Here is an 18207-nt window from a genome sequence, read left to right on the forward strand (position 1 = left end):
TGTTGAAATTTGGATTGGTATACTGATCTAGAGAAATGTAAAATTCTTCCGTTATGTTGAGCAGGGGGCCCTTGGGGTTTATGTTTAGGATACGCATGTCGTTCTTGATGTTCGTGAAACTGTGTTTATAGTCTTCGATATGTTGGCCTATTGAGGAAAAATTATTATGTTTTACAGCAGTGATGTCTTCATTATATCGGGTTGGAAAGTTCTTACCGGTGTGTCCGACGTAGAATTCCACCTATTCAATACATAAGAGAGTGATTTTAATTAAGAATTAAATCTTATGAAGTAAATTATAGGGACATGTTTGCCCTTTTTTTAACGACATCTTCAGCCTTAGTCTCAAACCTGAAAGATAATAAATCAGAATCCTGATTGCTCTTAATTGTAGATTTAAAAAAAAATTACAAATTATAAAAGTGAGGATGATGTAGGTACATGCATCAAAAAATGAGCGAGAGGGATGAAAGTAACATATTCTTATAATAAAGCCTTACAAACAGTCCTAATTTATATACTTTTATGAATAAACAGTTTGATCTTTGGAATAATGATGAAGAAAAGTATTTCTGATCACTCCAAGTGGGGTTTAAAATAAAATTTAAAGTTGTTAGTTTGTTGTTAATCTCGTGTGATGACAAGTCTGTAGTCTTCTTAAAGCACATACGAGTGAGGAAGAGTGCTCGATGGTAAGTAGCTGTGTTTATATTAGCTAGAAGGTCCGACTGTAGCTTCTTATATAGAGAGTCGAAAGAGAAATGTGGTTTAAAGTCTGTAACAAGAGGAGATTAACGTATTAAGGAATGAAATTAAAGGAAAGGTGAGTTCAGAGAAAAAACGATGTGTGTAAATTCACTTACTCCTTTATCAATTATGATGTTAATTGGTTAACATAAAGGTGAGTTAAAGAAAAACGTATATAATTTCATTGATCTTTTTGACTGTTATAGTGTTAATCAGTTGCTATGGCAGCGTTGAAATGACTGACACTTGTGCTTCTGGTGTTATAACGACGTGAGATTAGGGGAGGTGGGTATGGTTGAGGTAGGGGATTAGGCGGGGCATTAAGTTTATGTGTTATTGGTTGTGGTTGGTTTGCAGGGACGGACAGGGTAGGAGTTGAGTTTTTAAAAATAGTAGGGGTCCTGGAAGATGATAGAGCAATCAGGATTCTGATTTATTATCTTTCAGGTTTGAGACTAAGGCTGAAGATGCCCTTAAAAAAAGGGCAAAACATGTCCCTATAATTTACTTCATAGGATTTAATTCTTAATTAAAATCACTCTCTATGTATTGAATAGGTGGAATTAAATAAACATTAATATTTCTTTGACTTTAATGTACAATTCAATACGGACCAAAATATGAGAATTATAACGTGTAAGTGGTATGTTCCGAGCTGTTAGTGGAGAGATGGCGTGGGAGGACATCAGTAGACGAATAAGTTTGAGTGGTGTCTTTAAAAGTAGGAAAGATCACAATATGAAGATAAAGTTGGAATTCAAGAGGACAAATTGGGGCAAATATTCATTTATAGGAAGGGGAGTTAGGGACTGAAATAACTTACCAAGGGAGATGTTCAATAAATTTCCAATTTCTTTGCAATCATTTAAGAAAAGGCTAGGAAAACAACAGATAGGGAATCTGCCACCTGGGCGACTGCCCTAAATGCAGATCAGTAGTGATTGATTGATTGATTGATTGATTGATTGATTGATTGATTGATTGATTGATTGATTGATTGATATTTTGTGGTTATTGTTTTACGCTTGCTTGCAGTTGTTGAAGTTATTGTTGTTGATTCATCGCATTTATGTTTGATATTTGTCACTTTTTTGTTCTTGTTATCCAAGTCGAGCAGCTAAAATAATCTGCAGCAATATTCTTGTCATGTTGTTTGTTTATGTTCGTACATATTTGTTAATCTTCTTTGTTATTGTTTTAATGTTGGTGTTTACTTTTCTGGCTAATAATGGAAAAAAAGAAACACAGGAAAACTTTCACTATGGATGAGAAGGTTCTAATCTTGGAAAAAGTAGATTCATTCCGCAGAGCACACATGCTGCCCTGGCACGCGAGTTAAGGTACGATTCCACTGCCTGCAGCAAAGAGTGACATGTAGCATGCGGTTGGCAACAAATGTTGCTCTTTGTAACATGCGGCTTGTTGTCAGTGGGGCAGAAAAGATGTGGTATGCTAGATGTGTTGCCGGGTGTAGCATGCATCACTTGTGGAGATTTGTTGCCAACTACAAACGTTATTCCATCAAGGCAACCAAGGCAATAGTTCGTCACTCTACTTTGACTGGCTGGTGGCAGTTATACTCCCTTGATGTACTTGTTTCGAGTTTCTCAACCTAGCATCTCACGAATCATCCCGGAAACGTGCATGGTGCGGAGAGATCCAAGCTGATAAGGCATGGAGCCCTTGGCAAACAAACCACGTCGGAATTTTCAAGTGGCAAAAGCCATTAGTGATGAGTTTATGCAGTACTTTGTCAGATGAAGGTCGTGTACCAGGGCAGAATCGGTATGCCTACAGGTACGGGAAGATTCAGAAACTTCTTATTCACTGGAATTTAATGACATATTTATAAATTAAAATGTATTAGTTTCAACCATTTTCTGATTATTTTACCCCCTTATAATTCACATTTCTAATACAGTTATACTAGGAGAATGAAAGATAACTCGTGGCAACTATGACAATAAGTAGGAATAATGAGGAAGAAAAAGACCGTAATGAAACAGTGTTAGAAGACTTTGCGTAATTAGAGTAGGGGCGAAGGATATCCAAATAAAAAGATTAATTGTTGTGTGTTAACAGTGTAGAAAAGTCCGGCTCCATGGCTAAAATGGTTAGCGTGCTGGCCTTTGGTCACAGGGGTCCCGGGTTCGATTCCCGGCAAGGTCAGGAATTTTAACCATCATTGGTTAATTTCGCTGGCACGGGGGCTGGGTGTATGTGTCGTCTTCATCATCATTTCATCCTCATCACGACGCGCCAGTCGCCTACGGGCATGCACTCAAAAGACTCAAAAGATTTACGAGAAATCCGTAGGCATGGAAATGCCATAAGATACTGATATGTAGATATTATTATTATTATTATTATTATTATTATTATTATTATTATTATTATTATTATTATTATTATTATTACTGTACAATTTATTGGCTTTACGACTTATTACTACTTTTACGGTTTTCTGAGTCACCGAGCTGCTGGAATTTAGTGCAGCGGGCATTACTTTATGTAACGGTAAATCTACCGACACGAGGCTGTCGTAGGCCTTCTTGAGCACCTTTAAATACCACCGGACTGAGTTAGAATCGAACCTGCCAAGTTTACTATTGTTGCTGTAGTAGTTAGTACTATGATGTCATTAAATTCTATTTTAATAGTTATCTCTAATTTATTTATTTCTAGAGCAAACCATTGCCAGTACTAATAACGAGAAAACCAGGCATTGAATAATAATAATAATAATAATAATAATAATAATAATGAAATGGCGTATGGCTTTTAGTGCTGGGAGTGTCCGAGGACAAGTTCGGCTCGCCAAGTGCAGGTCTTTCGATTCGACACCCGTAGGCGACCTGTGCGTCGTGATGAGGATGAAATGATGATGAAGACGACACATACACCCAGCCCCCGTGCCAGCGAAATTAACCAATGATGGTTAAAATTCCTGACCTTGCCGGGAATCGAACCCGGGACCCCTGTGACCAAAGGCCAGCACGCTAACCAGTTAGCCATGGAGCCGGACATAATAATAATAATAATAATAATAATAATGTTATTGGCTTTATGCCCCACTATCTACTTTTACGGTTTTCGGAGATGCCGAGGTGCCCGAATTTAGGCCCACAGGAATTCTTTTACGTGCCACAGACACGAGGCTGATGTATTTGAGCACCTTCAAATACCACCGGACTGAGCCAGGGTCGAACCTGCCAAGTTGGGGTCAGAAGACCAGTGCCTCAACCGTCTGAGCCACTCAGACCGGCAGTCATTGAATAAATCACAATCCTATAAACTATATAAACATAGACTATATAAACAACTTAGACATACGTATATAGTGTACATCTTATAACAATAGACGCTGTATCTCTAGCCATACGCTAAATAAATAAATAAAAATAATACAAAAGTTCATAAGTAGTTAACTTATTTCATTTATTACAGGAAAACAGCGGCTTAAAATCAATTCACCTCACGTTCCTTATTGTCACCTGACGTTTGGAGTTTTGATGTCAAGAAGAAAGATAAGTAAATTATATGCGAACCACAGGTTTTCTCTCAATGGAGAAGCACCACCAGTTTTCATTTTCTGAATTCTTTATGCTCTCAGTGGAAAGCTGAACATATTTTTAAAATTTTCTTCAGTTCCTGGACACTGCAGTCATATTTTTCTGTGGGCCGTTTCAATGTATGCTTTCTTTACTACTATTTTTATAATCACTCAATGTTACATTCTGCAATTCCAGAGCATTGTGATAATCCTCAATTAAATTCACAGTGTTTTCAATAGCCCCCTTCATCTTGTCGCACATAAATTGTAGCACCGATCCACACACTGTCGGATCCCGGGCGACACTGTTCGACAAGCATATTTTTGGGGCATGCAGCACCAGAGAGTGTTCGACAGATGGCAACATGTCTCATGCCACACAGCAGCACGCTACATGTCATGCCGTGTTTCTTCAATTGAAAGTCGACTGCAGCAACTTCACTGTCGCAGGCTCGTCACCCAAATGTTGCCTCAGTGGAATCCCGCCTTTACAGCTTTCTGTATCCACGCTGAACACAACGGTGAAAAATACAGGAAGCATAACATCAAGTGCTTCAGAATGTGGATAAAAAAAAAAAAAAAGCCTCCATAAACTAAAAAAAAAAAAAAAAAAAAAAAAAACAGAAATATGCCTTCATATTCCAAATACGAGGAACTAGAAAAAATAGTAATAAGTATGAAAACTGAAAAGCTGCAGTCATTCTAATTGACAATGTGCTCGTAAGGTAAATGCACGTTAAGTGGCAAATATTCTTGGCATAGAAAATTTCAGTGCATCCAATGGCTTTAGGAAAAACTCTTGGTGGAGAATCGAACGCAACTAGTGGTGATACTGTGGAAGAGCGGATCAATGGAAGATTGCAGGAGGTGACCAACAAGTACGAACCCAGGAATATATTTAACCTAGACTAAACTAAGCTGTTTTTCAGTGTGTTGCTTCAAGAACGGGCCTATGATGCCCAAAATAAAACTTGGATTACCTCAGGACAACAGTTAACTGCTCTTGATTCAAAAATGGATGCACAAAATAGAAAGATCCTTCTTTTTATCAACCGTTGTCCTGCACATCCTGTAGATATTAATTTGAGGAACGGGCACTTAGAATTTCTGCCTGCTAAGTGCACAAGCAAGCTGCAGCCTACAGATTTAGGAATTACACACTCCTTTAAGTAATTTTATAGGAAGAAATAATTTTAATTTTTTTAAATGAGATTTTAAATATTTTATTTAGCTGACAAATGTATTTTAAAGGAGGAGGGTTAGCTGGCTTGGCAACCAGCTGTAAAACAGCTAACGCCGAGTGTCGAGCGGTGGTAAATAACTCGACCCCCCATAGGGGACAACAGCTTCGGACAGATGAGCCCCTTTGGGTGGGGTGATGGTCCCCTCAGTGTAGGAAATGACACTGGAACCCATCATCTGTGTCCTTGGCCCAAAGGCAAAACGGATGGAGGAACCTCCTTTTTGTGGTTCTCATCGGTCGTGGAGGCGGATGAGGTCATGCCAGACGGACTGGCTGTGAAGGCGCAACTCAATGCTATTTCGAGTCGGCGGCAGTCTGTTGCAGTCATGGTACTAAATCCTGCATGTCGCATTTCATTTGTGCTGCAGGGTATAGTTGCGAGATCATAGTGTGTGAGTCACCTTCTTCCAAGCTGCGATCCACTTCAAACAAAATCCCGCTTGTGGCACTTTTTCCTGCTGTCACTCCCTTCAATTCAAGTCCATCGCTGATGGGATAAGGATGGTGGAGGCAGGTTTTCGGGCAAAACTGGCAGCCTCTAGTTTGGACCTGCACGTTGGCAGCAGATGTGTGATGGTCGTCTTTCTGAGACCTCGTGACTACTCAGCAATTTGGCCCTGCATCTGTGTTTGGCAGGCCTATTTAGGATCACTGTTGCCCACCCTGAATGGGGAAGGTCCTACAAAATGTGGGCTAAACATCGGTAGTCACACACTCAGCCGGCTGGGAGGCCGCACCCAGCGGGTCACCCCTTATGTGGTCGAAAAACTAAGATTACCAAAACTTTGATTATAGGAACCTGGAATGTTCGAACCCTACTTCATTTGAAAGACAATCACAGACCTGAGAGAAGAATAGCGCTTGTCACCCATGAGCTTGGACGAATGAAAATTGATATTGTGGTCTTAAGCAAAACCACACTGTCCAGCAAAGGTAAACTTACAGAGTTCAGCTCAGGCTACACAATCTTCTGGAAGGGAAAAGATAGGGGAGAACACCGTATTCATGGTGTGGGATTCGCTGTGAAGACCACATTGTTGAATGATTATTAGCTAACTCCAACCGCAGTCAGTGAAAGAATTATGACTTTCCGAATCCCAATCTCTGGTGCCAAATCTACGACACTCATCTCTGCATATGCTCCCACCTTGGATCTGATGTAGAAGCTAAAGCAAATACAGTAGAGACAATACGCGACACTTACGGATTTCACCTTGCTAAAATGGGAGACAATTCGACGGAGGCGCTCCTAGTGACTTGACCTGAACAAATCGCGCTAAATTCAAATATCAATGGAAATGTATATACAGAAATGGATAAATAAATTACGTCTAGAAAGAAAGTGGTATTGAGATATTAACTTCGAAGTTGCTAAAGCAATTCTGGATAAATTAATGAAGAATTAGTTAAAAGGTTATCATTCAAAGACTGAAATTAGACACATAAACAAGATATGAAATGGGCTGCTGTGAAATGGTTTGATCTTTCATTTATGCATTACTTTTTTAAGCTTTAGCATTCCTGCCTGAACTTTTACGGTTGGACTTGTCTTTTTTCTCATTTAAAAAACATTGTATGATCACATTAAGACACTTGTCAATAAAAATATCGGCACATACCTTACACGCATGATGTAATGAATTAACATTTAAAAGCTGGACAATTTTCCTCTTAACATGAAGCCTACTAACAGAAAGAAAATCTATAAAATTCCGGCTTTAATCTGAGAAGAGGGGTTAAAGAAAGAAAAGTATGAAAATGTTGTCGATAGTGATGCTTTGAGGAATATTTACGTACAATTAGAGTAAAAAATGTAACATACCCTTGGCTGTATAGTCGAGGATTTTTAAAGTCGCTGGCCTGGAAATGATCTGAACAGATCTTATAATTCTTATATAAGCGTAACATCCCTTCTTTCTTGTACACCTTATACAAATCACTTCTGTGTCATTTCAAAACCCACAGATCACACCTACAACAACACATCGGTATTGAAGGTTAACTGCTGCACTATACAATAAAATATGCGTATTACATTTTATCGCAGTTAAAATATGGGTCTCGCAGGTCAGAAAATTATGAAGTACTATAAAAATCTCTGCCACTGGAAGAATATATATGCAAACACAATATTACTTACATGTTCTTGTCACGAGGGAACCTGAAGAACGACCGCGCATTTTTCTCTACTTCGTAATTACTGCAGCCAAACACAGCACATACCTTTCCCCTCATGTTGAGAGGACATATCAAGGAATGACACACGCTACTATTTAATTATGTCAACTCACTGAAAACGCATAAATAGCACCAAAAAGTTCACACAAAAATACACGTGCTCTTATGAGAGAATCAGTACTGTTCAGGTCTATACGCTAGAGTGAGCTCCAATAGCTGTCCCTCGATATCTCGCTCAGTGTCGCATATTGTCTCTACTGTATTTGGCTAAAGTACCACCAAGAGACAAGTGTTGCCAACTTATATTTTCAAGATCCGCTAAATACTACTTAAAATCCACTAAAATTCCACCAAGAAATCCTATATCAAATAATAATAACAAGAATAGTAATAAATGTCTGCACACACCTGATCTGTGAGTTTCACCGGGATTAACCCCCTGCCTGCAAGCTGGCGAGCTAAAACTTGTAGGCTTTTTAGTGCCGAGTGCAAACTAGGTGAATCCCCTACCTCAAAGGCCACACACAAAACAGGCCAGTTTTAACGGTCTTCCTTCATAGCATAAATATAAATGCTACTCTCTCACAGTTTCATTATCTGTTATTCGTCAACTAAGAGATAAGTACTCTTTCCCCACGCATTAGAAGTTTATAATATCATTACCTCATAACATCAAATCCAAATAACATGTTTCCCTCGTGTGACTGCTAGCTCCTGACAAGAAATACGGAATCACTCGGAGACAGACTGGAGTACAAATTAAAAAAGAACGTAAAATGGATAAAACAATAAATTCTGCTACAATAAATCTAGAATTCTGCCAAAAATTCCGCTGTCCGCTAAATGATATATTTCTTCGCCGATAGTCTTCCAATTCTGCCAAATTTAGCGGAAAATCCATGGCAACACTGACTCTTACTACTTGGCAATTTCAATGCCAGAGTTGGTAAAGATCACCAATTATGGGGCAATGTGATGGGAAAACATGGACTTGGCAACTGTAATGCCAATGGTCTACTGCTCCTTGGTTTATGTGCTGAACATGAACTCTTCATTATTAATACTCAGTTCTGCCTGCCTAATCGCTACAAGAACACTAGGATGCATCCTCGCTCAAAGCACTGGCAGATCCTTGATTATATCATCACCAGGCAATGTGATAAAAAAGATGTCCCTGTTACAAGGACTGCAAAAAACATACTGTAGATGGTTGCTGGACAGATCATAAGCTCCTTTTTTGGCGGCTGAGCATCTCAACCTGTCGCAAACTAAAAAGACCCATCCACAACCTACCCAGAAAGAAATTTGATACTTTCTAAACTTCAAATTGAATCCATTGCTACAGATTACAGAAATGCAATCTCAAACAAACTGGCTGGTCATCGAGTCAGCAGTGACAGTACAAATCAGGAATGGGCCACGCTTCAGAAGGTCATCACTGAGTCAGCTGAGGAAACCATTGGTTTTGTGAGGAAAAAAAGACAAGGACTGTTTTGATGAAAATAATGAAGAAATTAAATGTCTGATCAATGCCAAAATGGGAAGCCCACAAATCCTATCTTCAAGAGCTGACTTCCAATGTGAAGAAATCACATTTTCTGGAACTTAAAGGAAAATGTCAGGCACAAATGAGGGAAATTAAGAATAACTGGTGGCAACAAAAAGCTGAAGAACTGCAAAGACTATCTGATGCCCATGACCTGCAAAACTTCTATGCTGGCATAAAGGAGATATATGGTCCAATTCAATCTTCATCAGAATCATTGAAATGAAATGGCGTATGGCTTTTAGTGCCGGGAGTGTCCGAGGACATGTTCGGCTCTCCAGATGCAGGTCTTTTTGACGCCCAAGGTGACCTGCACGTCGTGATGAGGATGAAATGATGAAGAAGACGACACATACACCCAGCCCCCGTGCCAGCGAAATGAACCAATTATGGTTAAAATTCCAAACCCTGCCGGGAATCGAACCCAGGACCCCTGTGGCCAAAGACCAGCACGCTAACCATTTAAACATGGAGCTGGACATCAGAGTCATTGAAGACTGCTGACAACTCTATCACTTTAACTGATAATGGAAAAATTTTAGGGCAGTGGAAGGAACATTTCTCTTCACTGATAAATCGTGTCTCCAATGTTGCTGAGAACTTTATTCGTAACGTCCCTCAGCAGCTCCAACAACCATGGACGGCAGTTCCACCTACATACAGAGACTTCACCAAAGCACTCAATCAACTAAAACCAAGAAAGGCTCCTGGTCCTGATAACATCCCTCTGGAACTGATACAAAATGGAGGAGAATACCCTTGAAGACTAGACTTTTCACACTCATCCTCTTGATTTGGGAAACTCGAGAAGTACCTGACAACTTGAAGAATGCTACCATCATCACTATCTTCAAGAAAGGCGATCGTAGTGCATGTGGGAACTACCGTGGTATATCGCTTTTGTCAACTGCAGGTAAAATTCTTGCAAGAATTCTATTAAACCGGCTCCGAGTTCTCTCAGAGAGGATTTTGCCTGAGTCTCAATGTGGTTTCTGAATCTCCAGAGGCACAACAGATATGATATTCTGTGCTAGACAACTCCAGGAAAAATGCAGAGAACAGCAGCCTCTGTATTTAGTTTTCTATTATCTGGAAAAAGCCTTTGATTCCATACCAAGATCTGCTATGTGGAAAGTATTAAGACATTGTGGACGTCCTGAACGTTATGTGAAATTGGTTCAAGCTCTTCATGATGGCATGTCTGGACAGGTTCTTCAGGGTAACTCAGTAACAGATTCGTTCCCAATTACTCATGGATTGAAACAAGGCTGTGTGCTTGCTCCTACACTCTTTGCACTCTACATGGCTGCCATGCTGCATGAATCATCTGCAAACAACTTTGGCATGGAGATTAAATTTAGTTTTGATGGAAGCCTTTACAATCTGGTAAGACTTCGCTCACAAAGACGTACTCTAGTTACCCGGGTGACAGAACTTTGGTGATGGTAGTGCTCAGTAGGTTGTAGAATTGGTCTTTAGCTTCTACATCAGATCCAAGGTGGGAGCATATGCAGAGATGAGTGTCATAGATTTCGATCCAGAGAGTGGGATTCGGAGAGTCATAATTCTTTCACTCACTGCGGTTGGAGTTGGCTGATAATCATTCACCAATGTGGTCTTCACAGCGAATCCCACACCATGAATGCGGTGTATGCCGATGACACTGCATCTCCTGCAGAACTACAACAGTCAGTCAACTGCTTTAAAACTGCATGTAATCGCTTTGGTCTTGCCATTAATGCGAAAAAAACGAAGGTACTTGCACAACCTGCTCCAGGATTAACACTTCTCGAGTTCAGTATTTCCATCTTAGATACACTGGAACAGGTTGATCACTTTTCATATCTTGGAAGCATTTTGTCTAAACGGTATACCTGTGAACAAAACGTTGATAAAAGAATTGGGGCTGCTCGTGCAGCATTCAGACGGTTAATGCACAGAGTCTTCATGAATAACGACCTAAAAATGCATACCAAACTCATGGTGTACAAAGCTGTTGTCATTTCCATGCTGCTGTATGGCTGTGAAACTTGGACACACTATCGCCATGATATCAAAAAACTTGAGCGCTTCCACCAACAGAAAATGATATTTAGCTTGAATATTAAGTGAGAGGACTATGTGACCATCACGGCAGTTCTCGACAAAGTGCAGCTAAATAGCAACGAAGCAACAATCATCACTCATCAACTGAGATGGTTAGGCCATGTTCACCGCATGGGTGATACCAGGCTTCCCCGCCAATTTCTTTATGGTGAACTTTACTCCGGCAGTAGACCTCATGGAGTCCCTCTTCAGCGTTTTAAGGACCAGCTGACCACACATCATGAAGACAACTGGTATAGATAAACAAACATGGGAAGAATGTGCTCTGGACCGCTCACTGTGGCGGAACACTACATCCACCGCTGTCCACTTGTTTGAAAGAGAACGCCGCAGACATCAAGAGGACAAGCGACGACAAGCAGACAATTCCGTCAATTACAACCCCGCCCTCCTCCATCCAATCAGTGTGATTTGTGTGGGCATATGTCTTATGCCAGGATTGGTCTGTTTAGTCATCGTAAACACATCCATAAACTGAGTTGAACTAGTCAATGTATGCAGGAAGAAGTTATATATACTCGGATCGAGTTACAGCGGACGATGATTTAGAGTAAGGTAATTTTAAATATTTTATATAGATGACATTTCTTGTATTTCAGTCATAACTGAATTATAGTACTGAATATAGTGAGGAGGTTCGATATCAAGTCCAAACATTATTTGGCGGAATATTCGGCTGCTGATGAAGAGACCAAGAGAGGTTTCGAAACATGTATGGCATTTTATTGATATAGATTAAATTAACTTTTTATAGTACTGAAAAGGTGGACTTACAATTTTATTTTTAACAGTGATATTCTGTGATGTATTATATACCAGTGCTGTCGTGACTCAGTCAATGACACAGATGACCAAGTATGTGATGCTATAGAAGGCACACATTCTTCTAGAGTATCTTTCTTACTCTCTCCAATTAAATATCAGGCATCAGCACATAGTTCCTTTCATTAATTTTGTTACCCTCCAGATGAATAATGCTTAAAAGCTTAGCACTTATACTGAATGACTGTTGAGATTTTTCAATGCCAGCAGTATTGTTTCCTCAAAAGAATTCAGTCTGTTATGGAACGGATGTGATTGACTAACTATTAGCGAGTACAATGCGTTTACCAAATTCAGGCCCATCAGCTACTGCTTTGGCAATTCGGGTATCTATTGATACAAGAGTGTAAGAACTATGAGCTTGGCTAGGACTGATGTGAAGGAAGCATTGATCCTTGTTCATTAGCATGTAATAAGATAGAAGTTATGAATCTTCTATGTTCTCCGTTAAAAGCACTACTCATGTGCACATGAATTAATGACTGATCCTCTACTGGAGATGATCTGGGTTACAGTAGTTCCGAAAACTGCCTCTTGGAGCTCATAACTTAGCGACTGCTTTATTCGTGGTCATTTTGGTTCAATCTGCTGTACTATATGTTGCAAAATTTAAACGCAATGGAAAGAACCTAATTCATCATTTCACAGTCCAATCGTCATAAAATTGTATCAAACTTTCAGGTTCATATTTATGTCAAAGTAACATATAAATAATTATCTGTGATACACACTCAGTTTACACAAAAAAAAAAAAGATGTACAGCAATAAAAACGTGTTGTGATATTCAATCTGCAAAATGTCCTCCATATATCAACAATACATACCCCAATGAAATAAAAGTTTCTGAATTAAGTAAATCTCAGAGAAAATCAGAATGATTATGAGTACAATCACTGTAAGCTATTCACAAAGAATTCATACCTTTGCTTGTGGATCTGCAGCTTTAATTGAGCGAAATGCTGAGAAAGAAGCAGTTCCACCTCCTATGAGCAGGTATGGAACTCTGTTGGGTATATCCTTAGAATCAGCAGGAATTTTGATAACCTTCTTCGGCCTTCCTATAACAAAAACCAGTTTTAAGCGGAGGCCAAGGCAAACATATTTGCTATAACTCAATAATAGAAACAAAGTATATAGACATATACAATTACTTCATTTCAATGCTTCTCAAAATACCGTATTTCTCCGAATCCATGACAACATTTTCCCTCAGAATTTTGCATTTAAAAAACCAAGGGTCGTCTTGTAAATCCGGCTAAACAGTAATGAACATTACTGGCAGCTACCACACGCTGCTTTCCTTCTCCCCATCTAAGAAAAACCTTCAATGCATGTGTCTTTGCCATACATCACAAGCTACTGAAGCTGGCAAGTGAGACGTGCTCATCCGTGACACTTAGTAGTTCTAACAAGCTGTTAAGTGAATTGATGATAAGCCTTACAATACTGCTTTTATTTATTTCACCTGTTTCTAAATCAAAAGAATAGTCTTACAGATGACAATATAGCTTCCCACCAACAAACAAATACATTATGAATCCACTCACAATATTTTAATGTTCTAGACCACTTCAATATGCCATTAAATATTAGATTAGATTAAATATTAAATTCTGGCAGAAAACTGTTATGCTGCAGTGGTCTTGATCAAATATGTACAACGAAATACACCAAACTTCTGTAGCATTCAGCCAAGTAAACATTTACCAACGTCAGTCAACAGTAAATAATGCATGCCTTAATGCACAATGTCCCGGTCAGAGCCCACTATACCTCTACTACGTTTCACTACTGTTGGTTGATTTTCCCCAGCATCCCATATCGACCACCAGTTGTATAATATTCTTACTGGTCTTTTTCCAGTTGCATGGCGTTGACACTTTGTGTGGACTTAGGCCAATTGTATGGTCAGATGCCTTTTCTTATACAGCTCTATGTGGAGAGATGTATTCACTATTGAGTGTTCATGTTTATGCAGTGATTTGTACTGTTCTATGCTGTATGTAAATCAAGATGTGTATTAAGACATACACAAACACCCAGTCCCCAAGCTAGCAGAAATCTTGCTGTTGAAATCCTTGTCCCATTTCTCTATGGTGTCGGGTATGAAATGAGATGAATCTTCATAGCAAGTTTCTGTGACCAAATGGCCTTCCTGACGTCAACCTCATCAAAGGAGTTAACGTGATATAACGATGTGATAAAATGAATGACATGATACATAACAGTTGGGACAGAGTGAAACCCAGGGCCAGCACATACCCTGCTCTTGTCAAATAGCACAAGCAGTCTGCTCAAGGTTTAATGTCTCCATCCAACGACTAATCACCATCAATAGTGCCACATGCCCTCCATATGAATACTGCGGAGAGGTTTGGAATTGAATCCAAGCTTTTGGCACGCAATCTAGTGATCAGAAATTGTATACCACTACCTCTCCTTCCCTGCCGGCCAAAATTCTGACGATGAACTTTTTTGACCAACGGGACTCGAACTAGCTAACCATAGTGCCAGACCACATAGACTTGACACCTTCATAATCATAGCCACCAGGCGTAACGAGACGGAACAAATATTCCCAACTAGCTGGGAAAAACCCAGACGTCTCTGAACCAAAGAATACTATGCTGGCCATTCAAAAAAGAGTCAGACAAATAATTCTTACAGAGAGATTATTTTATGTAGTTTCAGAATTTACAACAGCATATAAATTGATCATGTGATTGTGAAGTGTTTTGTGAATTGCTGTCACATACGACAAATGGACAACATAAGTCCACTGTACTATTCGTGGGGAAAATATGTAGGACTATCCATATTACATCATATGCCATAGTATTCAATGAGGATCTCCGAAATTAATGCTCAAATCATCAGCTTGTGAACAGTTGCCTCCCTTCTATTACTCCCTTTGGTGCACCTATGATTTGCCTCCGAACAGGCCCGTATTCTGTAGGTACTACCAGAGATCAGAGTATAGAGTACTGGAGATAACATGAGGAAGCAAAGTAATCGCTTTCTCTGATACAATGGAAGACTGCCTGTTGTTACCAGCACTACTTAAGCATACCACCGAGCACTGAGCCATTTTTGATTCTTATGTCAGTTCGGTTTCATCCCGAGCTGGGTGGTTTTGCCAAAATGGCTCGTTACTGCTTCACGTGGGACAATCCCGTAACTTCTGTGATTGTACGAAAGATGGCAGTCTTTGTGTTTTCTGTCACGGATGGTCTAACTTTCCACCGGAATGTATTTTTCTTATCTCCTTGACTTGGGGAACATTATGATAATAAAACACATTACCGCCACACCTGTAGATATCCATAAATGTGGTATAAATTCCTGTTATTTATTTTTATTCTTTCCGTCAAGGAACTTTTGGCACTATCAGGGACCTAACCTAAACAATGTGGTCTGTCTTATCTCATGGACAGCTGTTTACGTAAATCCTGATGTGATAAATGTAGAGAACAAGCATGAAATGTACTTTAAAAAGAAGGGCCTGTGTTTTAACAGCCGCAGTTACCAAAAGAATGTTTTGAGTTACTATGTATTACATTTGGAAGGACAACTCGTAACATACGCTAGTTATCAGCTGATGGTTTGGCATGCCTTCTACAGCATGGCTTTATTTGGAAGGAGTGGCTTCTGCAACATATACACCAACTGGGAATATCAGAGACCATCTCCAGAAACCATTTGGGAATAGATTCACACTTTTTAAGACTCTATAGTCGGGAACAAAATTATTTTTAAAAGGTTCAAAAAGACGGGACCTCGTATGCTCTTGATTGCAGAGCATGGCTCAAAAAGAATGAAGCATGGCCGACACGACTGACGAGATGGCAGTGAAGATGGCGTCACTTGAAATGCCGACACACAGGTATAAGGGCAGGGAAGTTGACGGCGCAAGGCGATAAAATTCAAATGAAAGCAGTGATCAGGTTTACTGTGCGGTAGGCCTACTGCTGAAATGACAGAGACAAACTGATTGGCCATTAAGTTCTTTTGTATCAATATTTACTTATATGATAACACGATACCCTTATCCCTTTTTTCTACAGGGTCGAGGATAAAGTGAGACGAATCTTCGTAGCGAGTTTCTACGCCTGTATGCCCTTCCTGACGTCAGCCTCACCAGAGGAATTAATAAGATGTAACGAATGACATGATATGAGTAGGCTAACTAAAACGAACTTTTATATGTAGCATAGGCCTAAAAGTAGTGTTCACCCTTTATTGTCTTTTTACGTTTAGAAATACTGCCTTCTGACGAAAATAGCCAGTATAACTTAAATACATTCTAAGTTTGTTAAATAATAGTATAGAATGTTTACACGTACAATTTATAGCTCTTTATTGCCTAGAAGTCATGTGTTCACTGCACAAAATTTTGAGGTTATCGCATATTAGACCCCCTGTACTATTTTTGGTTGTAAAAGTGGGGGAAAAAGAGGTCTAATATGCGAGTAAATGCGGTATTTATCATCATTTTATTTTTGCAAAAGGAAAAGTGGTTTCTTTTTTATGGTACCTTATAAACAAATTGGAAAGTCTACTGCTGTAATTGTAATTAATGAATTGATCCGACATGAAATTATTTTAATTCATGTAGCACTGTCAATGATTAAAAGAGTACAGATGGTACACTACTACAGTATAAGGAAGTCAAGAACAGAATGAAGAAAATCTGCACAGAGTATGTAAAAAAAGTACAATTTCCTCCTAATACCAAGAGATAAATAGATAGATACTCACGCTTCTTCTTTACTGGTACCACTACTTTAGGCTTTGGCTTCTCCCTCCTTTCAAACAAGCCCAGCGTATACAACTGAAAATGAGATACTCAAATTAAGAGGATGAAACCTTTACAGGGTGCTATTTCAAAAGAACACAATGGTAATAACACCAAAATTACATTAAGAAATCTTAAAACTTAGTAAGCCCCAAAAATGAAGAAATGATGAAGAACAGTGCAGGAAAGAACTGTGTCTCTTACTATCCCTTATAAACATAATTTGCAAATGTACCTGTGCTTCGCTATGGTATTCTACATTGTATACGGATATCAAAGTAAATTACTGTGCACGCAGTGAATAAGATATTTTAAACTGCCTGTCACTTAGCGTTATCCAAGAAGCAGCATGGGGAGGTCCCCATACCTTGTATCCATTGTAACGTGCGAGTTGCAGAGTTGTGAAGATAATGGAAGGCTCACTTGCCTACTGCCATTCACAATCAAGTCAGGAAGTTTCCATTACAACAAAAGGACCCTTGTCTACTGTGCGGTCACAATCTATCTGGGGAGTTTTTGTTACAATAGCAGGCCCCCTCTCCTACTTCCAGACACAATCGGGTAGGGGAGTTTTGAAGAAAACTGCACATTCCCTTGCCTTCTGCCAGTCACATCGAGAAGGGAATTATTCGTTACAATGGTAGGCCCTGCTTACTAATGCCAGTTACACAGGAGTTGGAGGATCCCATTCCTATTGACAGTCAAAGACGATGTGGAGAGTATATATTACAATAGCAGACGCCCTAGTGCTGACAGTCACTACTGATTGGTAAATTATTAATTATACTGGCAGACACACCCCTTGTAGATCGCTACAAATTGACTTCAATGAATATATACAGATCGACATACAAAAGTATTTGCATGATTACAACATTGCAGACCTTCATTTACAGATTAACAGCTGCTAAACGGTACGTTATATCGACACAAGGATTGCACAATAAGTCACCTCTTTTAACGGCTGAATGGTTGATCCTAAAACATTTCCCCATCATCTCCTCTATTTATGAGTTAGATTGAATCAGAAACTTAGAATCGTAGAATAGGGAGAAATTTGGGTAAGGTTTCCAAACACTGCATTACTTTTCGGATACATATGCGACAGCTGGAAACATACAATTTGACTTACATATGACCACCAGGAAGGCCAATGTGAATTTTATGATTCCGTCTCTCAATTGTGACAAAATATGAATTATGCTTGTCAAAAAAC

General features: G+C 39.3%; 1 protein-coding gene across 1 annotated transcript in view; it reads right to left on the reverse strand.

Annotated features, from left to right (window-relative positions):
- The window catches only part of LOC136865963 (apoptosis-inducing factor 1, mitochondrial), a 268552-nt gene that overhangs the window by 190640 nt on the left and 59705 nt on the right, over nucleotides 1–18207 (reverse strand). Inside the window, exons 3-4 of the mRNA XM_067142533.2 lie at nucleotides 16955–17027; nucleotides 13118–13254 (exon numbers count right to left, since the gene is read on the reverse strand). Of these exons, the coding sequence (XP_066998634.2) occupies nucleotides 13118–13254; nucleotides 16955–17027 (210 nt within the window). The remainder of the gene's footprint in view (nucleotides 1–13117; nucleotides 13255–16954; nucleotides 17028–18207) is intronic.

This window comes from Anabrus simplex, chromosome 3 (assembly GCF_040414725.1).
Source record: "Anabrus simplex isolate iqAnaSimp1 chromosome 3, ASM4041472v1, whole genome shotgun sequence".
In the NCBI taxonomy this organism is placed as follows: Eukaryota; Metazoa; Arthropoda; class Insecta; order Orthoptera; family Tettigoniidae; genus Anabrus; species Anabrus simplex.